This window comes from Orbicella faveolata, unplaced genomic scaffold (assembly GCF_042242905.1).
Source record: "Orbicella faveolata isolate gen_17 unplaced genomic scaffold, um_ofav_v1 contig_40, whole genome shotgun sequence".
Taxonomy (NCBI): Eukaryota; Metazoa; Cnidaria; class Anthozoa; order Scleractinia; family Merulinidae; genus Orbicella; species Orbicella faveolata.
This window is the reverse complement of record NW_028301570.1, coordinates 73,783-99,982: the sequence shown is the minus strand read 5'-3', so window position 1 is coordinate 99,982 and position 26,200 is coordinate 73,783. Positions and strand designations below refer to the sequence as shown.

General features: G+C 44.1%; 2 protein-coding genes, 3 non-coding genes and 26 pseudogenes across 5 annotated transcripts; all 31 read left to right on the top strand.

Annotated features, from left to right (window-relative positions):
* The first annotated feature begins 422 nt into the window (after window positions 1–422).
* LOC149100127 (uncharacterized) lies at window positions 423–1,686 on the top strand. Its single transcript, XM_089276586.1, has one exon. The coding sequence runs from the start codon at window positions 423–425 to the stop codon at window positions 1,368–1,370; it is 948 nt and encodes a 315-aa protein (XP_089132712.1). The 3' UTR covers window positions 1,371–1,686.
* A 4,265-nt stretch (window positions 1,687–5,951) lies between these two features.
* Window positions 5,952–6,070, top strand: LOC149100126 (5S ribosomal RNA; annotated as a pseudogene).
* Window positions 6,071–6,454: 384 nt separating this feature from the next.
* On the top strand, window positions 6,455–6,573 carry LOC149100125 (5S ribosomal RNA; annotated as a pseudogene).
* A 384-nt stretch (window positions 6,574–6,957) lies between these two features.
* Window positions 6,958–7,076, top strand: LOC149100124 (5S ribosomal RNA; annotated as a pseudogene).
* A 384-nt stretch (window positions 7,077–7,460) lies between these two features.
* On the top strand, window positions 7,461–7,579 carry LOC149100123 (5S ribosomal RNA; annotated as a pseudogene).
* A 384-nt stretch (window positions 7,580–7,963) lies between these two features.
* On the top strand, window positions 7,964–8,082 carry LOC149100122 (5S ribosomal RNA; annotated as a pseudogene).
* A 384-nt stretch (window positions 8,083–8,466) lies between these two features.
* Window positions 8,467–8,585, top strand: LOC149100121 (5S ribosomal RNA; annotated as a pseudogene).
* A 384-nt stretch (window positions 8,586–8,969) lies between these two features.
* LOC149100120 (5S ribosomal RNA) lies at window positions 8,970–9,088 on the top strand (annotated as a pseudogene).
* Window positions 9,089–9,472: 384 nt separating this feature from the next.
* On the top strand, window positions 9,473–9,591 carry LOC149100119 (5S ribosomal RNA; annotated as a pseudogene).
* A 384-nt stretch (window positions 9,592–9,975) lies between these two features.
* On the top strand, window positions 9,976–10,094 carry LOC149100118 (5S ribosomal RNA; annotated as a pseudogene).
* A 384-nt stretch (window positions 10,095–10,478) lies between these two features.
* LOC149100117 (5S ribosomal RNA) lies at window positions 10,479–10,597 on the top strand (annotated as a pseudogene).
* A 384-nt stretch (window positions 10,598–10,981) lies between these two features.
* LOC149100116 (5S ribosomal RNA) lies at window positions 10,982–11,100 on the top strand. Its single transcript, XR_016203401.1, has one exon. It is a non-coding gene; the product is annotated as a 5S ribosomal RNA (ribosomal RNA).
* A 334-nt stretch (window positions 11,101–11,434) lies between these two features.
* On the top strand, window positions 11,435–12,961 carry LOC149100115 (uncharacterized). The gene has a single exon (XM_089276584.1). It carries the CDS (start codon window positions 11,698–11,700, stop codon window positions 12,643–12,645), a length of 948 nt encoding a protein of 315 aa, XP_089132710.1. The 5' UTR covers window positions 11,435–11,697; the 3' UTR covers window positions 12,646–12,961.
* A 4,265-nt stretch (window positions 12,962–17,226) lies between these two features.
* On the top strand, window positions 17,227–17,345 carry LOC149100114 (5S ribosomal RNA; annotated as a pseudogene).
* A 384-nt stretch (window positions 17,346–17,729) lies between these two features.
* On the top strand, window positions 17,730–17,848 carry LOC149100113 (5S ribosomal RNA; annotated as a pseudogene).
* Window positions 17,849–18,232: 384 nt separating this feature from the next.
* LOC149100112 (5S ribosomal RNA) lies at window positions 18,233–18,351 on the top strand (annotated as a pseudogene).
* A 384-nt stretch (window positions 18,352–18,735) lies between these two features.
* LOC149100111 (5S ribosomal RNA) lies at window positions 18,736–18,854 on the top strand (annotated as a pseudogene).
* A 384-nt stretch (window positions 18,855–19,238) lies between these two features.
* LOC149100110 (5S ribosomal RNA) lies at window positions 19,239–19,357 on the top strand (annotated as a pseudogene).
* Window positions 19,358–19,741: 384 nt separating this feature from the next.
* LOC149100109 (5S ribosomal RNA) lies at window positions 19,742–19,860 on the top strand (annotated as a pseudogene).
* Window positions 19,861–20,243: 383 nt separating this feature from the next.
* Window positions 20,244–20,362, top strand: LOC149100108 (5S ribosomal RNA; annotated as a pseudogene).
* A 384-nt stretch (window positions 20,363–20,746) lies between these two features.
* Window positions 20,747–20,865, top strand: LOC149100107 (5S ribosomal RNA; annotated as a pseudogene).
* A 384-nt stretch (window positions 20,866–21,249) lies between these two features.
* LOC149100106 (5S ribosomal RNA) lies at window positions 21,250–21,368 on the top strand (annotated as a pseudogene).
* A 384-nt stretch (window positions 21,369–21,752) lies between these two features.
* LOC149100105 (5S ribosomal RNA) lies at window positions 21,753–21,871 on the top strand (annotated as a pseudogene).
* A 384-nt stretch (window positions 21,872–22,255) lies between these two features.
* LOC149100104 (5S ribosomal RNA) lies at window positions 22,256–22,374 on the top strand (annotated as a pseudogene).
* Window positions 22,375–22,758: 384 nt separating this feature from the next.
* LOC149100103 (5S ribosomal RNA) lies at window positions 22,759–22,877 on the top strand (annotated as a pseudogene).
* A 383-nt stretch (window positions 22,878–23,260) lies between these two features.
* Window positions 23,261–23,379, top strand: LOC149100102 (5S ribosomal RNA; annotated as a pseudogene).
* Window positions 23,380–23,763: 384 nt separating this feature from the next.
* On the top strand, window positions 23,764–23,882 carry LOC149100101 (5S ribosomal RNA; annotated as a pseudogene).
* A 384-nt stretch (window positions 23,883–24,266) lies between these two features.
* Window positions 24,267–24,385, top strand: LOC149100100 (5S ribosomal RNA). Its single transcript, XR_016203400.1, has one exon. It is a non-coding gene; the product is annotated as a 5S ribosomal RNA (ribosomal RNA).
* A 383-nt stretch (window positions 24,386–24,768) lies between these two features.
* LOC149100099 (5S ribosomal RNA) lies at window positions 24,769–24,887 on the top strand (annotated as a pseudogene).
* Window positions 24,888–25,269: 382 nt separating this feature from the next.
* LOC149100098 (5S ribosomal RNA) lies at window positions 25,270–25,388 on the top strand. The gene has a single exon (XR_016203399.1). It is a non-coding gene; the product is annotated as a 5S ribosomal RNA (ribosomal RNA).
* A 385-nt stretch (window positions 25,389–25,773) lies between these two features.
* LOC149100097 (5S ribosomal RNA) lies at window positions 25,774–25,892 on the top strand (annotated as a pseudogene).
* Window positions 25,893–26,200: the final 308 nt, after the last annotated feature.

Genomic DNA, 26,200 nt, shown 5'->3' with positions numbered 1-26,200 from the left:
ACTGGAGGCAATCTCTTGAATGTGACTTTGATGACTGACCATTGGAGAATCGCCCTTTTGTGATTTGAAGTCTTAGCTGGCTTTGGAATCTCTGGGTTAAGTAGCCGAGACGTAATTGGAAATTCATGACAACAGCAATTAAAGGCCTTCCTTCTAAGAGACTTAAAAGAGAGTCCAAGCAATTGGGCAAGGTTTGAGTTGTTTCTTTCGTCTACGACCACACCACAGGGAACGTACCGGTTCTCGTGCGAGCTCTGTGCTAATCTGTGGAATCTTTGCCTGTTCTTGGCCATCGAAGTGTTTAGATATTGTGATCTGTTTGCGGAAAAGTTGTTTGATTAGTTGGCGATCTTATTTTGTGGAAAAGCCTAACCATACTTTGAGTTTGGGAGTTTTGTGTTCCGTAATTTCGGGACGCCAATATGGCGGACCGGAGAGAAAGGAGCGTCACGTTTCGTTCACCTGTTAGAATTGGTTTAGGTAATCTTAAAGCTGGAATTGAAAAGGAAATCAGCGACACTTTGAAAGTATTTCAAGATCTTGGAGATAATGTATACCTGCTGGAACTTGAAACGAAAGCTGACGCGGAGTTTCTTGTTAGTAACGGTTTTGATGTCGAAGAGTTCCACTTCGATTGCTCTCCTCCTCATGGGAAGTTTATGAACGTCAGTATTTTGGGTCTTCGCTCCTACGTAGACGACGAGGAGGTGAAATTGGCCCTAACGGAGTATGGTGTTTTGAAAAGTGAGGTGATACGTCTCAAATACAAAGCCGACCACGATTTGGCCGGTATGGAAAACGGCAATCGCCTGGTGAAGATGGTTTTAGACAAACCATCTTTGCCGTATTCTATGCGAATCGGAGGTGAGTGGTGCAGAATCATACACAATAACCAGCAACCTGTGTGTTTGGAATGTAAGGAACTTGGGCATACCAGGAAAAAGTGCCCGATGATTCGCTGCAGAGTGTGCAAGCAGCGAGGACACATGTCGTATAATTGCGAGCAGAGGGAAGCGAACGACGAAGACGAGCCCCACACAGATCGAGATGGCGCCGCGGCCGATGCTCAGCAAGATGCACAGCGAGGGGCGCCAAGTGAGTCTGAAGAAGACTCAGAAAAGGATACTCCTACGCAAAATGATCAAGTAAATGAAAGTCAATCCGTTCCAGAAAATCACGATGAAGAAATGGAGCACGAGGAAAGAGCACAAGGGTTAAAACGACAACACACAACTGACACTGATTCTGACGGCAAGGCTAACGTCTCCGTTCGTCGTCAGAGAATTCATCCTCCGCCAAACCTTCCTAACGGAAGAAGAAAGGAGAAAAAGACTGCCTCCGATACCGATCATAAGTCGTCTGCAAGTTAGCTTTCTTATTTTTTATAACGAACAATGGACCGGGACTTTATAATCATCTTCCTCTGTTTAGTCATGACAACCATTTTAACTGTAAACTCACAGGGGCTTCGCTCCCCTGATCGACGAAAAATGGCTTTTTCCTATTTTCTTCGAAACAGACTAGATATAATTCTACTTCAAGAAACTCATTGGACTGTTGACATGGAGATGCAAATCAAACGCGAGTGGATGGGTGATGTTATCTTTAATCATGGCACAAATACCGCGAGAGGTGTCGCTATCCTCATTCATTCACGCCTTGAGTGTATTGTGAACCATATACGAAGTGATAATGAAGGTCGGATTTTAAATGTAGTTCTGGAACTTGATGATCAAACCTTGAACATCATAAACATATACGCACCTCAAACAGACAGCGATCGACGAATTTTCTTTTCTAGCTTGGATGGTTTTATTTCCGAGAAGCTTGACAACATCATCGGTGGTGACTTTAATTGCATCGCAGACGCAAGGGATAAATTCGGTGGAAATCCAAATGCTAGGAATTTTGCTGCCACAACTCTCCATGGAATTTGCACACGACTTAACATATCTGATATCTGGAGGGATCGAAATAAGGATAAACGCTGCTTTACTTGGACTGCGCGACATCCAACAAATGGAACACACATACGCACGCGAATTGACAAATTCTTAATTAGCCACTCCTTAAATCAATTTGTTATGGACGCCTCGATCAAACCCTTTCCTCATTCTGACCATGACAGTGTCTGTCTGACTCTAAACTTTGACAGGATAAAACGCGGACCCGGATACTGGCACTTTAACAACAACCTATTGTCTAACGCGGCCTTCGAGTCCGAGATCAACGATTTCTGGACTTTTTGGAAAACCAAGTTCGACGTTTTTGAAGACCCGCTACTATGGTGGGACAAGGCGAAACAAGGTTTCAAAATCGTTGCAATTCGATGCGGTAAAATACTAGGAAAGCTGAAACGCCATGAAAAGTTTCAACTAGAGCGTAACCTCATAAAGCTGCAGGAAAAATCCAACAATGGTAACACACGGGACATTGAGAACTACCTTCTTGCGACAGAAAAATTAAAGCAGTTGGAACTGAAAGATCTAGAAGCCACTAAAATTAGAACGAAAGCTCAGTTTTTAGAAGAAGGAGAACGGAGCACACGCTACTTCTATTCGCTTGAGAAATGCCGAAAAGCAGAACAAACGATTCGTGTTTTGACAAAAGATAACCTTGATGTCGTCTCGGAACCACAAGATCTGCTGAAAGAAACCCACAAATTCTACAAACAACTCTTTGCAGCCCAACCTAGTGATGCACATGCAAGAAACAATTTTCTAGACTGTGCTATCCCAAAATTACCTGATGAAGCACGTGAGTCCTGCGAAGGTCTTATTACAGAGGAGGAGTTAAGAAAAGCTGTGACGGCAATGGAAAGCAACAAATCACCTGGCTGCGATGGCTTGACGTCGAACTTTTATAAACACTTTTGGCCTATTCTCGGGGAGAAGTTAACACGTGTCTACAATTATGCTTTTGATAATGGCCTTCTTACTGTTTCACAGCGGCGGGGAATCATTACTTTATTGTTTAAAAAAGGAGACCGAACACAATTAAAGAACTGGCGACCAGTAACTCTACTCAATACTGATTACAAAATTTTAACAAAGGCGCTGGCGAACAGGCTGCAACAAGTACTACCCCTAATCGTGAACTCTGACCAAACTGCCTGTATAAAAGGAAGGACAATTAACGATAACACTCGTCTTCTCAATGATGTCATATCCTATGTCAACGAGAAAAATACCAGTCTAGCCTTCATCAGTATTGACCAGATGAAGGCCTTTGACCGAGTCTCTCACGACTTTTTATTTGCTTGTCTGGAACGCTTTGGTTTTGGACCCAACTTCATTAACTGGATTAAATTGATCTATCACGATGCCTCTAGCTCTGTCAAGACAAATGGTTGGCTCACCGCTTTTATTAAACTAGAACGCGGACTTAGACAGGGCTGTGCCCTCTCTATGCCCCTCTATGTCCTAACCGCAGAAACAATGGCTATAAACATTCGCGAAAATCCTAGAATTCATGGTATTCGACCGCCTGACTCCGAGGAAGAGTTAAAATTGTCACAATATGCAGATGATACGACGCTGTTGCTATCTGACGATGCTTCCATTAATGAAGCTTTTACCGTATTTGATTTGTACGAACGCGCCTCTGGTGCAAAAATAAACAAAGGAAAATGCAAGGGGCTCTGGTGCGGAGCTTTTAAGGAACGGACGAATCAACTTCACGGTTTTGATTGGTATAATGACTTTATCCCTGAGAAGATTCTTGGCATTTTCTTTGGTAACGTGGACTGTACGAGACTGAATTGGGAGGCTAAAATACAGAAAATAAATAACATCATTGCCGCTTGGCGACACAGGCAGTTAAGCTATAAAGGTAAAGCGCTCGTGATTAACGGCCTCCTAGCTTCAACATTATGGTATAACGCCACTTCACTACCGATGCCTGCTTGGGCAGTATCACAGATTGAACAATCACTTTATGATTTCTTTTGGAACTACAAACGTCATCTGGCTACAAAGGACATCCTGGCCCTTCCCCTAAAGGAAGGTGGTTTCAACATCCCTCGTTTGCAGACTAAAATCGGAAGTTTACGTCTGAACACCTTGAGGAGGCTTCTATCAGAGGAAAAAGCACACTGGAAACATTTCACTTCATACTTTCTTCGTATCTCCAATCTTCGTCTTGGAAAGATGTCTCTCGCACTGGACTATTCGTTGCAGCGTATCGATCGAGACATACCCAGTTTTCATAAGGAACTGCTAACGGCTTGGCACCGACATAAGGATCACCGCGTGCGGACCGGATCCGCTGAGTCCGTCAGTGATATCCTTAATGAACCCCTGTTCCTGAACCCTGAAATTACCACTGAAGACAAGCCCCTGATCTTTACAGACTGGATTGCAGCTGGAATCACCCGGATTAGAGACATCTGCTATGAAGTTATCCCGGGGTACCTACCTGTGTCAGCCATACACGACATGCTAACAGAGAAAAATCCGCGCACCTTATCTAGAACAACAGAAGAATTGAGAGAGCTATTTGTCGCTCTTCCCCCAGATTGGTCCCAAAAGATCTGTACTGCCTCAGTGTGGCCGCCGCCTACCTTGCAACCTTGTTTTGGCATTGTGAACTCCAGGCCTGGACAAACACCCATCGATATTTCATTGTGCAGGACGCGTCATTTTTACACACATTTGCTGCAAGCCGAGAAGCCCGTTATCCCTGCTGTAGACCATTGGAAGCAGAATCTTCAACCAGAACCCTGCTTTAACGCTAAACAATGGAAAGCTTTATATCCACCGCTCATCAACAACAAACACGGTGATGTAAACTGGAAGATCACCCACAGAGTTCTCCCCACCGCCTTGTCTTTAAACAGGATCGGGGTGTATGCCACACCGTATTGTCACCGATGTGGTGTTACCGACACCTTGGAGCACGCCATACTCGACTGCCCTACTGTCCATAATTTCTGGAACCAGCTACAGACATATGTGGATAAAATCACTGAACGGAAACTGACACTCACCACACAAGTAAAGTTATTTGGAAAAGCCAAAACGAACAATGACTCTCTAACACCGAGATCACTAGATTTAGTCAACTGGACACTAACATTGGCCCGCTGGGCTATCTATAAATCCGCCGTCAACTACCGAACAAAGAACTTGACATATCCGCCCGAAGCGCTGTTTAAAGCTATGGTTAAATCGCATTTGCGTTTCCAATACAAGCTATATAAGTTGAGACACACGCAATACTACTTTCCACATCATTGGTGTTTAGGAGAGGCTTTTGCTAAAGTAGAAAATGACACTTTAACTTTTACATTGTAATAAAAATATTGAGCTACTAAATGATGTAGATTAACGAGACCCTAAATGGAACACTGATAAGTCTTATTTATTTTATGATACTATTGTAAAAATAACGATGCCTAAATAGTTGATAAAATAACTAGAGGATTGTAAATAAAAAAGCTCTTTGAGCCTTTTAAGAAAAAAAAAAAAAAAAAAACCGGTTCTCGTCCGATGACCGAAGTCAAGTCCTGTTGGGCGGCGTCAGTACCTGGCTGGGTGACCACCTGGGAATACGCCGTGTTGTAGACTTTTGGAGCCATTTTGGGACTGGACTCTTCAGAGAAGATTTCCATACGCCTCCACATCATTGATCCCTCTGTTTTCAAAATGTTGTCTTTTTTTTTTGGAATTATTTTTCCAGCAAGTTGACAGCATATTAGAAGATTTTCTTGTTTGATTACAGCACTGCAACACTGAGCAGCACACTGGAGGCAATCTCTTGAATGTGGCTTTGATGACTGACCATTGGAGAATCGCCCTTTTGTGATTTGAAGTCTTAGCTGGCTTTGGAATCTCTGGGTTAAGTAGCCGAGACGTAATTGGAAATTCATGACAACAGCAATTAAAGGCCTTCCTTCTAAGAGACTTAAAAGAGAGTCCAAGCAATTGGGCAAGGTTTGAGTTGTTTCTTTCGTCTACGACCACACCACAGGGAACGTACCGGTTCTCGTCCGATGACCGAAGTCAAGTCCTGTTGGGCGGCGTCAGTACCTGGCTGGGTGACCACCTGGGAATACGCCGTGTTGTAGACTTTTGGAGCCATTTTGGGACTGGACTCTTCAGAGAAGATTTCCATACGCCTCCACATCATTGATCCCTCTGTTTTCAAAATGTTGTCTTTTTTTTTTGGAATTATTTTTCCAGCAAGTTGACAGCATATTAGAAGATTTTCTTGTTTGATTACAGCACTGCAACACTGAGCAGCACACTGGAGGCAATCTCTTGAATGTGGCTTTGATGACTGACCATTGGAGAATCGCCCTTTTGTGATTTGAAGTCTTAGCTGGCTTTGGAATCTCTGGGTTAAGTAGCCGAGACGTAATTGGAAATTCATGACAACAGCAATTAAAGGCCTTCCTTCTAAGAGACTTAAAAGAGAGTCCAAGCAATTGGGCAAGGTTTGAGTTGTTTCTTTCGTCTACGACCACACCACAGGGAACGTACCGGTTCTCGTCCGATGACCGAAGTCAAGTCCTGTTGGGCGGCGTCAGTACCTGGCTGGGTGACCACCTGGGAATACGCCGTGTTGTAGACTTTTGGAGCCATTTTGGGACTGGACTCTTCAGAGAAGATTTCCATACGCCTCCACATCATTGATCCCTCTGTTTTCAAAATGTTGTCTTTTTTTTTTGGAATTATTTTTCCAGCAAGTTGACAGCATATTAGAAGATTTTCTTGTTTGATTACAGCACTGCAACACTGAGCAGCACACTGGAGGCAATCTCTTGAATGTGGCTTTGATGACTGACCATTGGAGAATCGCCCTTTTGTGATTTGAAGTCTTAGCTGGCTTTGGAATCTCTGGGTTAAGTAGCCGAGACGTAATTGGAAATTCATGACAACAGCAATTAAAGGCCTTCCTTCTAAGAGACTTAAAAGAGAGTCCAAGCAATTGGGCAAGGTTTGAGTTGTTTCTTTCGTCTACGACCACACCACAGGGAACGTACCGGTTCTCGTCCGATGACCGAAGTCAAGTCCTGTTGGGCGGCGTCAGTACCTGGCTGGGTGACCACCTGGGAATACGCCGTGTTGTAGACTTTTGGAGCCATTTTGGGACTGGACTCTTCAGAGAAGATTTCCATACGCCTCCACATCATTGATCCCTCTGTTTTCAAAATGTTGTCTTTTTTTTTTGGAATTATTTTTCCAGCAAGTTGACAGCATATTAGAAGATTTTCTTGTTTGATTACAGCACTGCAACACTGAGCAGCACACTGGAGGCAATCTCTTGAATGTGGCTTTGATGACTGACCATTGGAGAATCGCCCTTTTGTGATTTGAAGTCTTAGCTGGCTTTGGAATCTCTGGGTTAAGTAGCCGAGACGTAATTGGAAATTCATGACAACAGCAGTTAAAGGCCTTCCTTCTAAGAGACTTAAAAGAGAGTCCAAGCAATTGGGCAAGGTTTGAGTTGTTTCTTTCGTCTACGACCACACCACAGGGAACGTACCGGTTCTCGTCCGATGACCGAAGTCAAGTCCTGTTGGGCGGCGTCAGTACCTGGCTGGGTGACCACCTGGGAATACGCCGTGTTGTAGACTTTTGGAGCCATTTTGGGACTGGACTCTTCAGAGAAGATTTCCATACGCCTCCACATCATTGATCCCTCTGTTTTCAAAATGTTGTCTTTTTTTTTTGGAATTATTTTTGCAGCAAGTTGACAGCATATTAGAAGATTTTCTTGTTTGATTACAGCACTGCAACACTGAGCAGCACACTGGAGGCAATCTCTTGAATGTGGCTTTGATGACTGACCATTGGAGAATCGCCCTTTTGTGATTTGAAGTCTTAGCTGGCTTTGGAATCTCTGGGTTAAGTAGCCGAGACGTAATTGGAAATTCATGACAACAGCAATTAAAGGCCTTCCTTCTAAGAGACTTAAAAGAGAGTCCAAGCAATTGGGCAAGGTTTGAGTTGTTTCTTTCGTCTACGACCACACCACAGGGAACGTACCGGTTCTCGTCCGATGACCGAAGTCAAGTCCTGTTGGGCGGCGTCAGTACCTGGCTGGGTGACCACCTGGGAATACGCCGTGTTGTAGACTTTTGGAGCCATTTTGGGACTGGACTCTTCAGAGAAGATTTCCATACGCCTCCACATCATTGATCCCTCTGTTTTCAAAATGTTGTCTTTTTTTTTTGGAATTATTTTTGCAGCAAGTTGACAGCATATTAGAAGATTTTCTTGTTTGATTACAGCACTGCAACACTGAGCAGCACACTGGAGGCAATCTCTTGAATGTGGCTTTGATGACTGACCATTGGAGAATCGCCCTTTTGTGATTTGAAGTCTTAGCTGGCTTTGGAATCTCTGGGTTAAGTAGCCGAGACGTAATTGGAAATTCATGACAACAGCAATTAAAGGCCTTCCTTCTAAGAGACTTAAAAGAGAGTCCAAGCAATTGGGCAAGGTTTGAGTTGTTTCTTTCGTCTACGACCACACCACAGGGAACGTACCGGTTCTCGTCCGATGACCGAAGTCAAGTCCTGTTGGGCGGCGTCAGTACCTGGCTGGGTGACCACCTGGGAATACGCCGTGTTGTAGACTTTTGGAGCCATTTTGGGACTGGACTCTTCAGAGAAGATTTCCATACGCCTCCACATCATTGATCCCTCTGTTTTCAAAATGTTGTCTTTTTTTTTTGGAATTATTTTTCCAGCAAGTTGACAGCATATTAGAAGATTTTCTTGTTTGATTACAGCACTGCAACACTGAGCAGCACACTGGAGGCAATCTCTTGAATGTGGCTTTGATGACTGACCATTGGAGAATCGCCCTTTTGTGATTTGAAGTCTTAGCTGGCTTTGGAATCTCTGGGTTAAGTAGCCGAGACGTAATTGGAAATTCATGACAACAGCAATTAAAGGCCTTCCTTCTAAGAGACTTAAAAGAGAGTCCAAGCAATTGGGCAAGGTTTGAGTTGTTTCTTTCGTCTACGACCACACCACAGGGAACGTACCGGTTCTCGTCCGATGACCGAAGTCAAGTCCTGTTGGGCGGCGTCAGTACCTGGCTGGGTGACCACCTGGGAATACGCCGTGTTGTAGACTTTTGGAGCCATTTTGGGACTGGACTCTTCAGAGAAGATTTCCATACGCCTCCACATCATTGATCCCTCTGTTTTCAAAATGTTGTCTTTTTTTTTTGGAATTATTTTTGCAGCAAGTTGACAGCATATTAGAAGATTTTCTTGTTTGATTACAGCACTGCAACACTGAGCAGCACACTGGAGGCAATCTCTTGAATGTGGCTTTGATGACTGACCATTGGAGAATCGCCCTTTTGTGATTTGAAGTCTTAGCTGGCTTTGGAATCTCTGGGTTAAGTAGCCGAGACGTAATTGGAAATTCATGACAACAGCAGTTAAAGGCCTTCCTTCTAAGAGACTTAAAAGAGAGTCCAAGCAATTGGGCAAGGTTTGAGTTGTTTCTTTCGTCTACGACCACACCACAGGGAACGTACCGGTTCTCGTCCGATGACCGAAGTCAAGTCCTGTTGGGCGGCGTCAGTACCTGGCTGGGTGACCACCTGGGAATACGCCGTGTTGTAGACTTTTGGAGCCATTTTGGGACTGGACTCTTCAGAGAAGATTTCCATACGCCTCCACATCATTGATCCCTCTGTTTTCAAAATGTTGTCTTTTTTTTTTGGAATTATTTTTCCAGCAAGTTGACAGCATATTAGAAGATTTTCTTGTTTGATTACAGCACTGCAACACTGAGCAGCACACTGGAGGCAATCTCTTGAATGTGGCTTTGATGACTGACCATTGGAGAATCGCCCTTTTGTGATTTGAAGTCTTAGCTGGCTTTGGAATCTCTGGGTTAAGTAGCCGAGACGTAATTGGAAATTCATGACAACAGCAATTAAAGGCCTTCCTTCTAAGAGACTTAAAAGAGAGTCCAAGCAATTGGGCAAGGTTTGAGTTGTTTCTTTCGTCTACGACCACACCACAGGGAACGTACCGGTTCTCGTCCGATGACCGAAGTCAAGTCCTGTTGGGCGGCGTCAGTACCTGGCTGGGTGACCACCTGGGAATACGCCGTGTTGTAGACTTTTGGAGCCATTTTGGGACTGGACTCTTCAGAGAAGATTTCCATACGCCTCCACATCATTGATCCCTCTGTTTTCAAAATGTGGTCTTTTTTTTTTGGAATTATTTTTCCAGCAAGTTGACAGCATATTAGAAGATTTTCTTGTTTGATTACAGCACTGCAACACTGAGCAGCACACTGGAGGCAATCTCTTGAATGTGGCTTTGATGACTGACCATTGGAGAATCGCCCTTTTGTGATTTGAAGTCTTAGCTGGCTTTGGAATCTCTGGGTTAAGTAGCCGAGACGTAATTGGAAATTCATGACAACAGCAATTAAAGGCCTTCCTTCTAAGAGACTTAAAAGAGAGTCCAAGCAATTGGGCAAGGTTTGAGTTGTTTCTTTCGTCTACGACCACACCACAGGGAACGTACCGGTTCTCGTCCGATGACCGAAGTCAAGTCCTGTTGGGCGGCGTCAGTACCTGGCTGGGTGACCACCTGGGAATACGCCGTGTTGTAGACTTTTGGAGCCATTTTGGGACTGGACTCTTCAGAGAAGATTTCCATACGCCTCCACATCATTGATCCCTCTGTTTTCAAAATGTTGTCTTTTTTTTTTGGAATTATTTTTCCAGCAAGTTGACAGCATATTAGAAGATTTTCTTGTTTGATTACAGCACTGCAACACTGAGCAGCACACTGGAGGCAATCTCTTGAATGTGGCTTTGATGACTGACCATTGGAGAATCGCCCTTTTGTGATTTGAAGTCTTAGCTGGCTTTGGAATCTCTGGGTTAAGTAGCCGAGACGTAATTGGAAATTCATGACAACAGCAATTAAAGGCCTTCCTTCTAAGAGACTTAAAAGAGAGTCCAAGCAATTGGGCAAGGTTTGAGTTGTTTCTTTCGTCTACGACCACACCACAGGGAACGTACCGGTTCTCGTCCGATCACCGAAGTCAAGTCCTGTTGGGCGGCGTCAGTACCTGGCTGGGTGACCACCTGGGAATACGCCGTGTTGTAGACTTTTGGAGCCATTTTGGGACTGGACTCTTCAGAGAAGATTTCCATACGCCTCCACATCATTGATCCCTCTGTTTTCAAAATGTGGTCTTTTTTTTTTGGAATTATTTTTGCAGCAAGTTGACAGCATATTAGAAGATTTTCTTGTTTGATTACAGCACTGCAACACTGAGCAGCACACTGGAGGCAATCTCTTGAATGTGGCTTTGATGACTGACCATTGGAGAATCGCCCTTTTGTGATTTGAAGTCTTAGCTGGCTTTGGAATCTCTGGGTTAAGTAGCCGAGACGTAATTGGAAATTCATGACAACAGCAATTAAAGGCCTTCCTTCTAAGAGACTTAAAAGAGAGTCCAAGCAATTGGGCAAGGTTTGAGTTGTTTCTTTCGTCTACGACCACACCACAGGGAACGTACCGGTTCTCGTGCGAGCTCTGTGCTAATCTGTGGAATCTTTGCCTGTTCTTGGCCATCGAAGTGTTTAGATATTGTGATCTGTTTGCGGAAAAGTTGTTTGATTAGTTGGCGATCTTATTTTGTGGAAAAGCCTAACCATACTTTGAGTGTGGGAGTTTTGTGTTCCGTAATTTCGGGACGCCAATATGGCGGACCGGAGAGAAAGGAGCGTCACGTTTCGTTCACCTGTTAGAATTGGTTTAGGTAATCTTAAAGCTGGAATTGAAAAGGAAATCAGCGACACTTTGAAAGTATTTCAAGATCTTGGAGATAATGTATACCTGCTGGAACTTGAAACGAAAGCTGACGCGGAGTTTCTTGTTAGTAACGGTTTTGATGTCGAAGAGTTCCACTTCGATTGCTCTCCTCCTCATGGGAAGTTTATGAACGTCAGTATTTTGGGTCTTCGCTCCTACGTAGACGACGAGGAGGTGAAATTGGCCCTAACGGAGTATGGTGTTTTGAAAAGTGAGGTGATACGTCTCAAATACAAAGCCGACCACGATTTGGCCGGTATGGAAAACGGCAATCGCCTGGTGAAGATGGTTTTAGACAAACCATCTTTGCCGTATTCTATGCGAATCGGAGGTGAGTGGTGCAGAATCATACACAATAACCAGCAACCTGTGTGTTTGGAATGTAAGGAACTTGGGCATACCAGGAAAAAGTGCCCGATGATTCGCTGCAGAGTGTGCAAGCAGCGAGGACACATGTCGTATAATTGCGAGCAGAGGGAAGCGAACGACGAAGACGAGCCCCACACAGATCGAGATGGCGCCGCGGCCGATGCTCAGCAAGATGCACAGCGAGGGGCGCCAAGTGAGTCTGAAGAAGACTCAGAAAAGGATACTCCTACGCAAAATGATCAAGTAAATGAAAGTCAATCCGTTCCAGAAAATCACGATGAAGAAATGGAGCAAGAGGAAAGAGCACAAGGGTTAAAACGACAACACACAACTGACACTGATTCTGACGGCAAGGCTAACGTCTCCGTTCGTCGTCAGAGAATTCATCCTCCGCCAAACCTTCCTAACGGAAGAAGAAAGGAGAAAAAGACTGCCTCCGATACCGATCATAAGTCGTCTGCAAGTTAGCTTTCTTATTTTTTATAACGAACAATGGACCGGGACTTTATAATCATCTTCCTCTGTTTAGTCATGACAACCATTTTAACTGTAAACTCACAGGGGCTTCGCTCCCCTGATCGACGAAAAATGGCTTTTTCCTATTTTCTTCGAAACAGACTAGATATAATTCTACTTCAAGAAACTCATTGGACTGTTGACATGGAGATGCAAATCAAACGCGAGTGGATGGGTGATGTTATCTTTAATCATGGCACAAATACCGCGAGAGGTGTCGCTATCCTCATTCATTCACGCCTTGAGTGTATTGTGAACCATATACGAAGTGATAATGAAGGTCGGATTTTAAATGTAGTTCTGGAACTTGATGATCAAACCTTGAACATCATAAACATATACGCACCTCAAACAGACAGCGATCGACGAATTTTCTTTTCTAGCTTGGATGGTTTTATTTCCGAGAAGCTTGACAACATCATCGGTGGTGACTTTAATTGCATCGCAGACGCAAGGGATAAATTCGGTGGAAATCCAAATGCTAGGAATTTTGCTGCCACAACTCTCCATGGAATTTGCACACGACTTAACATATCTGATATCTGGAGGGATCGAAATAAGGATAAACGCTGCTTTACTTGGACTGCGCGACATCCAACAAATGGAACACACATACGCACGCGAATTGACAAATTCTTAATTAGCCACTCCTTAAATCAATTTGTTATGGACGCCTCGATCAAACCCTTTCCTCATTCTGACCATGACAGTGTCTGTCTGACTCTAAACTTTGACAGGATAAAACGCGGACCCGGATACTGGCACTTTAACAACAACCTATTGTCTAACGCGGCCTTCGAGTCCGAGATCAACGATTTCTGGACTTTTTGGAAAACCAAGTTCGAAGTTTTTGAAGACCCGCTACTATGGTGGGACAAGGCGAAACAAGGTTTCAAAATCGTTGCAATTCGATGCGGTAAAATACTAGGAAAGCTGAAACGCCATGAAAAGTTTCAACTAGAGCGTAACCTCATAAAGCTGCAGGAAAAATCCAACAATGGTAACACACGGGACATTGAGAACTACCTTCTTGCGACAGAAAAATTAAAGCAGTTGGAACTGAAAGATCTAGAAGCCACTAAAATTAGAACGAAAGCTCAGTTTTTAGAAGAAGGAGAACGGAGCACACGCTACTTCTATTCGCTTGAGAAATGCCGAAAAGCAGAACAAACGATTCGTGTTTTGACAAAAGATAACCTTGATGTCGTCTCGGAACCACAAGATCTGCTGAAAGAAACCCACAAATTCTACAAACAACTCTTTGCAGCCCAACCTAGTGATGCACATGCAAGAAACAATTTTCTAGACTGTGCTATCCCAAAATTACCTGATGAAGCACGTGAGTCCTGCGAAGGTCTTATTACAGAGGAGGAGTTAAGAAAAGCTGTGACGGCAATGGAAAGCAACAAATCACCTGGCTGCGATGGCTTGACGTCGAACTTTTATAAACACTTTTGGCCTATTCTCGGGGAGAAGTTAACACGTGTCTACAATTATGCTTTTGATAATGGCCTTCTTACTGTTTCACAGCGGCGGGGAATCATTACTTTATTGTTTAAAAAAGGAGACCGAACACAATTAAAGAACTGGCGACCAGTAACTCTACTCAATACTGATTACAAAATTTTAACAAAGGCGCTGGCGAACAGGCTGCAACAAGTACTACCCCTAATCGTGAACTCTGACCAAACTGCCTGTATAAAAGGAAGGACAATTAACGATAACACTCGTCTTCTCAATGATGTCATATCCTATGTCAACGAGAAAAATACCAGTCTAGCCTTCATCAGTATTGACCAGATGAAGGCCTTTGACCGAGTCTCTCACGACTTTTTATTTGCTTGTCTGGAACGCTTTGGTTTTGGACCCAACTTCATTAACTGGATTAAATTGATCTATCACGATGCCTCTAGCTCTGTCAAGACAAATGGTTGGCTCACCGCTTTTATTAAACTAGAACGCGGACTTAGACAGGGCTGTGCCCTCTCTATGCCCCTCTATGTCCTAACCGCAGAAACAATGGCTATAAACATTCGCGAAAATCCTAGAATTCATGGTATTCGACCGCCTGACTCCGAGGAAGAGTTAAAATTGTCACAATATGCAGATGATACGACGCTGTTGCTATCTGACGATGCTTCCATTAATGAAGCTTTTACCGTATTTGATTTGTACGAACGCGCCTCTGGTGCAAAAATAAACAAAGGAAAATGCAAGGGGCTCTGGTGCGGAGCTTTTAAGGAACGGACGAATCAACTTCACGGTTTTGATTGGTATAATGACTTTATCCCTGAGAAGATTCTTGGCATTTTCTTTGGTAACGTGGACTGTACGAGACTGAATTGGGAGGCTAAAATACAGAAAATAAATAACATCATTGCCGCTTGGCGACACAGGCAGTTAAGCTATAAAGGTAAAGCGCTCGTGATTAACGGCCTCCTAGCTTCAACATTATGGTATAACGCCACTTCACTACCGATGCCTGCTTGGGCAGTATCACAGATTGAACAATCACTTTATGATTTCTTTTGGAACTACAAACGTCATCTGGCTACAAAGGACATCCTGGCCCTTCCCCTAAAGGAAGGTGGTTTCAACATCCCTCGTTTGCAGACTAAAATCGGAAGTTTACGTCTGAACACCTTGAGGAGGCTTCTATCAGAGGAAAAAGCACACTGGAAACATTTCACTTCATACTTTCTTCGTATCTCCAATCTTCGTCTTGGAAAGATGTCTCTCGCACTGGACTATTCGTTGCAGCGTATCGATCGAGACATACCCAGTTTTCATAAGGAACTGCTAACGGCTTGGCACCGACATAAGGATCACCGCGTGCGGACCGGATCCGCTGAGTCCGTCAGTGATATCCTTAATGAACCCCTGTTCCTGAACCCTGAAATTACCACTGAAGACAAGCCCCTGATCTTTACAGACTGGATTGCAGCTGGAATCACCCGGATTAGAGACATCTGCTATGAAGTTATCCCGGGGTACCTACCTGTGTCAGCCATACACGACATGCTAACAGAGAAAAATCCGCGCACCTTATCTAGAACAACAGAAGAATTGAGAGAGCTATTTGTCGCTCTTCCCCCAGATTGGTCCCAAAAGATCTGTACTGCCTCAGTGTGGCCGCCGCCTACCTTGCAACCTTGTTTTGGCATTGTGAACTCCAGGCCTGGACAAACACCCATCGATATTTCATTGTGCAGGACGCGTCATTTTTACACACATTTGCTGCAAGCCGAGAAGCCCGTTATCCCTGCTGTAGACCATTGGAAGCAGAATCTTCAACCAGAACCCTGCTTTAACGCTAAACAATGGAAAGCTTTATATCCACCGCTCATCAACAACAAACACGGTGATGTAAACTGGAAGATCACCCACAGAGTTCTCCCCACCGCCTTGTCTTTAAACAGGATCGGGGTGTATGCCACACCGTATTGTCACCGATGTGGTGTTACCGACACCTTGGAGCACGCCATACTCGACTGCCCTACTGTCCATAATTTCTGGAACCAGCTACAGACATATGTGGATAAAATCACTGAACGGAAACTGACACTCACCACACAAGTAAAGTTATTTGGAAAAGCCAAAACGAACAATGACTCTCTAACACCGAGATCACTAGATTTAGTCAACTGGACACTAACATTGGCCCGCTGGGCTATCTATAAATCCGCCGTCAACTACCGAACAAAGAACTTGACATATCCGCCCGAAGCGCTGTTTAAAGCTATGGTTAAATCGCATTTGCGTTTCCAATACAAGCTATATAAGTTGAGACACACGCAATACTACTTTCCACATCATTGGTGTTTAGGAGAGGCTTTTGCTAAAGTAGAAAATGACACTTTAACTTTTACATTGTAATAAAAATATTGAGCTACTAAATGATGTAGATTAACGAGACCCTAAATGGAACACTGATAAGTCTTATTTATTTTATGATACTATTGTAAAAATAACGATGCCTAAATAGTTGATAAAATAACTAGAGGATTGTAAATAAAAAAGCTCTTTGAGCCTTTTAAGAAAAAAAAAAAAAAAAAAACCGGTTCTCGTCCGATGACCGAAGTCAAGTCCTGTTGGGCGGCGTCAGTACCTGGCTGGGTGACCACCTGGGAATACGCCGTGTTGTAGACTTTTGGAGCCATTTTGGGACTGGACTCTTCAGAGAAGATTTCCATACGCCTCCACATCATTGATCCCTCTGTTTTCAAAATGTTGTCTTTTTTTTTTGGAATTATTTTTGCAGCAAGTTGACAGCATATTAGAAGATTTTCTTGTTTGATTACAGCACTGCAACACTGAGCAGCACACTGGAGGCAATCTCTTGAATGTGGCTTTGATGACTGACCATTGGAGAATCGCCCTTTTGTGATTTGAAGTCTTAGCTGGCTTTGGAATCTCTGGGTTAAGTAGCCGAGACGTAATTGGAAATTCATGACAACAGCAATTAAAGGCCTTCCTTCTAAGAGACTTAAAAGAGAGTCCAAGCAATTGGGCAAGGTTTGAGTTGTTTCTTTCGTCTACGACCACACCACAGGGAACGTACCGGTTCTCGTCCGATGACCGAAGTCAAGTCCTGTTGGGCGGCGTCAGTACCTGGCTGGGTGACCACCTGGGAATACGCCGTGTTGTAGACTTTTGGAGCCATTTTGGGACTGGACTCTTCAGAGAAGATTTCCATACGCCTCCACATCATTGATCCCTCTGTTTTCAAAATGTTGTCTTTTTTTTTTGGAATTATTTTTGCAGCAAGTTGACAGCATATTAGAAGATTTTCTTGTTTGATTACAGCACTGCAACACTGAGCAGCACACTGGAGGCAATCTCTTGAATGTGGCTTTGATGACTGACCATTGGAGAATCGCCCTTTTGTGATTTGAAGTCTTAGCTGGCTTTGGAATCTCTGGGTTAAGTAGCCGAGACGTAATTGGAAATTCATGACAACAGCAATTAAAGGCCTTCCTTCTAAGAGACTTAAAAGAGAGTCCAAGCAATTGGGCAAGGTTTGAGTTGTTTCTTTCGTCTACGACCACACCACAGGGAACGTACCGGTTCTCGTCCGATGACCGAAGTCAAGTCCTGTTGGGCGGCGTCAGTACCTGGCTGGGTGACCACCTGGGAATACGCCGTGTTGTAGACTTTTGGAGCCATTTTGGGACTGGACTCTTCAGAGAAGATTTCCATACGCCTCCACATCATTGATCCCTCTGTTTTCAAAATGTTGTCTTTTTTTTTTGGAATTATTTTTGCAGCAAGTTGACAGCATATTAGAAGATTTTCTTGTTTGATTACAGCACTGCAACACTGAGCAGCACACTGGAGGCAATCTCTTGAATGTGGCTTTGATGACTGACCATTGGAGAATCGCCCTTTTGTGATTTGAAGTCTTAGCTGGCTTTGGAATCTCTGGGTTAAGTAGCCGAGACGTAATTGGAAATTCATGACAACAGCAATTAAAGGCCTTCCTTCTAAGAGACTTAAAAGAGAGTCCAAGCAATTGGGCAAGGTTTGAGTTGTTTCTTTCGTCTACGACCACACCACAGGGAACGTACCGGTTCTCGTCCGATGACCGAAGTCAAGTCCTGTTGGGCGGCGTCAGTACCTGGCTGGGTGACCACCTGGGAATACGCCGTGTTGTAGACTTTTGGAGCCATTTTGGGACTGGACTCTTCAGAGAAGATTTCCATACGCCTCCACATCATTGATCCCTCTGTTTTCAAAATGTTGTCTTTTTTTTTTGGAATTATTTTTCCAGCAAGTTGACAGCATATTAGAAGATTTTCTTGTTTGATTACAGCACTGCAACACTGAGCAGCACACTGGAGGCAATCTCTTGAATGTGGCTTTGATGACTGACCATTGGAGAATCGCCCTTTTGTGATTTGAAGTCTTAGCTGGCTTTGGAATCTCTGGGTTAAGTAGCCGAGACGTAATTGGAAATTCATGACAACAGCAATTAAAGGCCTTCCTTCTAAGAGACTTAAAAGAGAGTCCAAGCAATTGGGCAAGGTTTGAGTTGTTTCTTTCGTCTACGACCACACCACAGGGAACGTACCGGTTCTCGTCCGATGACCGAAGTCAAGTCCTGTTGGGCGGCGTCAGTACCTGGCTGGGTGACCACCTGGGAATACGCCGTGTTGTAGACTTTTGGAGCCATTTTGGGACTGGACTCTTCAGAGAAGATTTCCATACGCCTCCACATCATTGATCCCTCTGTTTTCAAAATGTTGTCTTTTTTTTTTGGAATTATTTTTCCAGCAAGTTGACAGCATATTAGAAGATTTTCTTGTTTGATTACAGCACTGCAACACTGAGCAGCACACTGGAGGCAATCTCTTGAATGTGGCTTTGATGACTGACCATTGGAGAATCGCCCTTTTGTGATTTGAAGTCTTAGCTGGCTTTGGAATCTCTGGGTTAAGTAGCCGAGACGTAATTGGAAATTCATGACAACAGCAATTAAAGGCCTTCCTTCTAAGAGACTTAAAAGAGAGTCCAAGCAATTGGGCAAGGTTTGAGTTGTTTCTTTCGTCTACGACCACACCACAGGGAACGTACCGGTTCTCGTCCGATGACCGAAGTCAAGTCCTGTTGGGCGGCGTCAGTACCTGGCTGGGTGACCACCTGGGAATACGCCGTGTTGTAGACTTTTGGAGCCATTTTGGGACTGGACTCTTCAGAGAAGATTTCCATACGCCTCCACATCATTGATCCCTCTGTTTTCAAAATGTTGTCTTTTTTTTTTGGAATTATTTTTCCAGCAAGTTGACAGCATATTAGAAGATTTTCTTGTTTGATTACAGCACTGCAACACTGAGCAGCACACTGGAGGCAATCTCTTGAATGTGGCTTTGATGACTGACCATTGGAGAATCGCCCTTTTGTGATTTGAAGTCTTAGCTGGCTTTGGAATCTCTGGGTTAAGTAGCCGAGACGTAATTGGAAATTCATGACAACAGCAATTAAAGGCCTTCCTTCTAAGAGACTTAAAAGAGAGTCCAAGCAATTGGGCAAGGTTTGAGTTGTTTCTTTCGTCTACGACCACACCACAGGGAACGTACCGGTTCTCGTCCGATGACCGAAGTCAAGTCCTGTTGGGCGGCGTCAGTACCTGGCTGGGTGACCACCTGGGAATACGCCGTGTTGTAGACTTTTGGAGCCATTTTGGGACTGGACTCTTCAGAGAAGATTTCCATACGCCTCCACATCATTGATCCCTCTGTTTTCAAAATGTTGTCTTTTTTTTTGGAATTATTTTTGCAGCAAGTTGACAGCATATTAGAAGATTTTCTTGTTTGATTACAGCACTGCAACACTGAGCAGCACACTGGAGGCAATCTCTTGAATGTGGCTTTGATGACTGACCATTGGAGAATCGCCCTTTTGTGATTTGAAGTCTTAGCTGGCTTTGGAATCTCTGGGTTAAGTAGCCGAGACGTAATTGGAAATTCATGACAACAGCAATTAAAGGCCTTCCTTCTAAGAGACTTAAAAGAGAGTCCAAGCAATTGGGCAAGGTTTGAGTTGTTTCTTTCGTCTACGACCACACCACAGGGAACGTACCGGTTCTCGTCCGATGACCGAAGTCAAGTCCTGTTGGGCGGCGTCAGTACCTGGCTGGGTGACCACCTGGGAATACGCCGTGTTGTAGACTTTTGGAGCCATTTTGGGACTGGACTCTTCAGAGAAGATTTCCATACGCCTCCACATCATTGATCCCTCTGTTTTCAAAATGTTGTCTTTTTTTTTTGGAATTATTTTTGCAGCAAGTTGACAGCATATTAGAAGATTTTCTTGTTTGATTACAGCACTGCAACACTGAGCAGCACACTGGAGGCAATCTCTTGAATGTGGCTTTGATGACTGACCATTGGAGAATCGCCCTTTTGTGATTTGAAGTCTTAGCTGGCTTTGGAATCTCTGGGTTAAGTAGCCGAGACGTAATTGGAAATTCATGACAACAGCAATTAAAGGCCTTCCTTCTAAGAGACTTAAAAGAGAGTCCAAGCAATTGGGCAAGGTTTGAGTTGTTTCTTTCGTCTACGACCACACCACAGGGAACGTACCGGTTCTCGTCCGATGACCGAAGTCAAGTCCTGTTGGGCGGCGTCAGTACCTGGCTGGGTGACCACCTGGGAATACGCCGTGTTGTAGACTTTTGGAGCCATTTTGGGACTGGACTCTTCAGAGAAGATTTCCATACGCCTCCACATCATTGATCCCTCTGTTTTCAAAATGTTGTCTTTTTTTTTTGGAATTATTTTTGCAGCAAGTTGACAGCATATTAGAAGATTTTCTTGTTTGATTACAGCACTGCAACACTGAGCAGCACACTGGAGGCAATCTCTTGAATGTGGCTTTGATGACTGACCATTGGAGAATCGCCCTTTTGTGATTTGAAGTCTTAGCTGGCTTTGGAATCTCTGGGTTAAGTAGCCGAGACGTAATTGGAAATTCATGACAACAGCAATTAAAGGCCTTCCTTCTAAGAGACTTAAAAGAGAGTCCAAGCAATTGGGCAAGGTTTGAGTTGTTTCTTTCGTCTACGACCACACCACAGGGAACGTACCGGTTCTCGTCCGATGACCGAAGTCAAGTCCTGTTGGGCGGCGTCAGTACCTGGCTGGGTGACCACCTGGGAATACGCCGTGTTGTAGACTTTTGGAGCCATTTTGGGACTGGACTCTTCAGAGAAGATTTCCATACGCCTCCACATCATTGATCCCTCTGTTTTCAAAATGTGGTCTTTTTTTTTTGGAATTATTTTTCCAGCAAGTTGACAGCATATTAGAAGATTTTCTTGTTTGATTACAGCACTGCAACACTGAGCAGCACACTGGAGGCAATCTCTTGAATGTGGCTTTGATGACTGACCATTGGAGAATCGCCCTTTTGTGATTTGAAGTCTTAGCTGGCTTTGGAATCTCTGGGTTAAGTAGCCGAGACGTAATTGGAAATTCATGACAACAGCAATTAAAGGCCTTCCTTCTAAGAGACTTAAAAGAGAGTCCAAGCAATTGGGCAAGGTTTGAGTTGTTTCTTTCGTCTACGACCACACCACAGGGAACGTACCGGTTCTCGTCCGATGACCGAAGTCAAGTCCTGTTGGGCGGCGTCAGTACCTGGCTGGGTGACCACCTGGGAATACGCCGTGTTGTAGACTTTTGGAGCCATTTTGGGACTGGACTCCTCAGAGAAGATTTCCATACGCCTCCACATCATTGATCCCTCTGTTTTCAAAATGTTGTCTTTTTTTTTTGGAATTATTTTTGCAGCAAGTTGACAGCATATTAGAAGATTTTCTTGTTTGATTACAGCACTGCAACACTGAGCAGCACACTGGAGGCAATCTCTTGAATGTGGCTTTGATGACTGACCATTGGAGAATCGCCCTTTTGTGATTTGAAGTCTTAGCTGGCTTTGGAATCTCTGGGTTAAGTAGCCGAGACGTAATTGGAAATTCATGACAACAGCAATTAAAGGCCTTCCTTCTAAGAGACTTAAAAGAGAGTCCAAGCAATTGGGCAAGGTTTGAGTTGTTTCTTTCGTCTACGACCACACCACAGGGAACGTACCGGTTCTCGTCCGATGACCGAAGTCAAGTCCTGTTGGGCGGCGTCAGTACCTGGCTGGGTGACCACCTGGGAATACGCCGTGTTGTAGACTTTTGGAGCCATTTTGGGACTGGACTCTTCAGAGAAGATTTCCATACGCCTCCACATCATTGATCCCTCTGTTTTCAAAATGTTGTCTTTTTTTTTTGGAATTATTTTTCCAGCAAGTTGACAGCATATTAGAAGATTTTCTTGTTTGATTACAGCACTGCAACACTGAGCAGCACACTGGAGGCAATCTCTTGAATGTGGCTTTGATGACTGACCATTGGAGAATCGCCCTTTTGTGATTTGAAGTCTTAGCTGGCTTTGGAATCTCTGGGTTAAGTAGCCGAGACGTAATTGGAAATTCATGACAACAGCAATTAAAGGCCTTCCTTCTAAGAGACTTAAAAGAGAGTCCAAGCAATTGGGCAAGGTTTGAGTTGTTTCTTTCGTCTACGACCACACCACAGGGAACGTACCGGTTCTCGTCCGATGACCGAAGTCAAGTCCTGTTGGGCGGCGTCAGTACCTGGCTGGGTGACCACCTGGGAATACGCCGTGTTGTAGACTTTTGGAGCCATTTTGGGACTGGACTCTTCAGAGAAGATTTCCATACGCCTCCACATCATTGATCCCTCTGTTTTCAAAATGTTGTCTTTTTTTTTTTGGAATTATTTTTGCAGAGTTGACAGCATATTAGAAGATTTTCTTGTTTGATTACAGCACTGCAACACTGAGCAGCACACTGGAGGCAATCTCTTGAATGTGGCTTTGATGACTGACCATTGGAGAATCGCCCTTTTGTGATTTGAAGTCTTAGCTGGCTTTGGAATCTCTGGGTTAAGTAGCCGAGACGTAATTGGAAATTCATGACAACAGCAATTAAAGGCCTTCCTTCTAAGAGACTTAAAAGAGAGTCCAAGCAATTGGGCAAGGTTTGAGTTGTTTCTTTCGTCTACGACCACACCACAGGGAACGTACCGGTTCTCGTCCGATGACCGAAGTCAAGTCCTGTTGGGCGGCGTCAGTACCTGGCTGGGTGACCACCTGGGAATACGCCGTGTTGTAGACTTTTGGAGCCATTTTGGGACTGGACTCTTCAGAGAAGATTTCCATACGCCTCCACATCATTGATCCCTCTGTTTTCAAAATGTTGTCTTTTTTTTTTGGAATTATTTTTGCAGCAAGTTGACAGCATATTAGAAGATTTTCTTGTTTGATTACAGCACTGCAACACTGAGCAGCACACTGGAGGCAATCTCTTGAATGTGGCTTTGATGACTGACCATTGGAGAATCGCCCTTTTGTGATTTGAAGTCTTAGCTGGCTTTGGAATCTCTGGGTTAAGTAGCCGAGACGTAATTGGAAATTCATGACAACAGCAATTAAAGGCCTTCCTTCTAAGAGACTTAAAAGAGAGTCCAAGCAATTGGGCAAGGTTTGAGTTGTTTCTTTCGTCTACGACCACACCACAGGGAACGTACCGGTTCTCGTCCGATGACCGAAGTCAAGTCCTGTTGGGCGGCGTCAGTACCTGGCTGGGTGACCACCTGGGAATACGCCGTGTTGTAGACTTTTGGAGCCATTTTGGGACTGGACTCTTCAGAGAAGATTTCCATACGCCTCCACATCATTGATCCCTCTGTTTTCAAAATGTTGTCTTTTTTTTTTGGAATTATTTTTGCAGCAAGTTGACAGCATATTAGAAGATTTTCTTGTTTGATTACAGCACTGCAACACTGAGCAGCACACTGGAGGCAATCTCTTGAATGTGGCTTTGATGACTGACCATTGGAGAATCGCCCTTTTGTGATTTGAAGTCTTAGCTGGCTTTGGAATCTCTGGGTTAAGTAGCCGAGACGTAATTGGAAATTCATGACAACAGCAATTAAAGGCCTTCCTTCTAAGAGACTTAAAAGAGAGTCCAAGCAATTGGGCAAGGTTTGAGTTGTTTCTTTCGTCTACGACCACACCACAGGGAACGTACCGGTTCTCGTCCGATCACCGAAGTCAAGTCCTGTTGGGCGGCGTCAGTACCTGGCTGGGTGACCACCTGGGAATACGCCGTGTTGTAGACTTTTGGAGCCATTTTGGGACTGGACTCTTCAGAGAAGATTTCCATACGCCTCCACATCATTGATCCCTCTGTTTTCAAAATGTTGTCTTTTTTTTTTTGGAATTATTTTTGCAGAGTTGACAGCATATTAGAAGATTTTCTTGTTTGATTACAGCACTGCAACACTGAGCAGCACACTGGAGGCAATCTCTTGAATGTGGCTTTGATGACTGACCATTGGAGAATCGCCCTTTTGTGATTTGAAGTCTTAGCTGGCTTTGGAATCTCTGGGTTAAGTAGCCGAGACGTAATTGGAAATTCATGACAACAGCAATTAAAGGCCTTCCTTCTAAGAGACTTAAAAGAGAGTCCAAGCAATTGGGCAAGGTTTGAGTTGTTTCTTTCGTCTACGACCACACCACAGGGAACGTACCGGTTCTCGTCCGATGACCGAAGTCAAGTCCTGTTGGGCGGCGTCAGTACCTGGCTGGGTGACCACCTGGGAATACGCCGTGTTGTAGACTTTTGGAGCCATTTTGGGACTGGACTCTTCAGAGAAGATTTCCATACGCCTCCACATCATTGATCCCTCTGTTTTCAAAATGTTGTCTTTTTTTTGGAATTATTTTTGCAGCAAGTTGACAGCATATTAGAAGATTTTCTTGTTTGATTACAGCACTGCAACACTGAGCAGCACACTGGAGGCAATCTCTTGAATGTGGCTTTGATGACTGACCATTGGAGAATCGCCCTTTTGTGATTTGAAGTCTTAGCTGGCTTTGGAATCTCTGGGTTAAGTAGCCGAGACGTAATTGGAAATTCATGACAACAGCAATTAAAGGCCTTCCTTCTAAGAGACTTAAAAGAGAGTCCAAGCAATTGGGCAAGGTTTGAGTTGTTTCTTTCGTCTACGACCACACCACAGGGAACGTACCGGTTCTCGTCCGATCACCGAAGTCAAGTCCTGTTGGGCGGCGTCAGTACCTGGCTGGGTGACCACCTGGGAATACGCCGTGTTGTAGACTTTTGGAGCCATTTTGGGACTGGACTCTTCAGAGAAGATTTCCATACGCCTCCACATCATTGATCCCTCTGTTTTCAAAATGTTGTCTTTTTTTTTTTGGAATTATTTTTGCAGCAAGTTGACAGCATATTAGAAGATTTTCTTGTTTGATTACAGCACTGCAACACTGAGCAGCACACTGGAGGCAATCTCTTGAATGTGGCTTTGATGACTGACCATTGGAGAATCGCCCTTTTGTGATTTGAAGTCTTAGCTGGCTTTGGAATCTCTGGGTTAAGTAGCCGAGACGTAATTGGAAATTCATGACAACAGCAATTAAAGGCCTTCCTTCTAAGAGACTTAAAAGAGAGTCCAAGCAATTGGGCAAGGTTTGAGTTGTTTCTTTCGTCTACGACCACACCACAGGGAACGTACCGGTTCTCGTCCGATGACCGAAGTCAAGTCCTGTTGGGCGGCGTCAGTACCTGGCTGGGTGACCACCTGGGAATACGCCGTGTTGTAGACTTTTGGAGCCATTTTGGGACTGGACTCTTCAGAGAAGATTTCCATACGCCTCCACATCATTGATCCCTCTGTTTTCAAAATGTTGTCTTTTTTTTTTGGAATTATTTTTGCAGCAAGTTGACAGCATATTAGAAGATTTTCTTGTTTGATTACAGCACTGCAACACTGAGCAGCACACTGGAGGCAATCTCTTGAATGTGGCTTTGATGACTGACCATTGGAGAATCGCCCTTTTGTGATTTGAAGTCTTAGCTGGCTTTGGAATCTCTGGGTTAAGTAGCCGAGACGTAATTGGAAATTCATGACAAC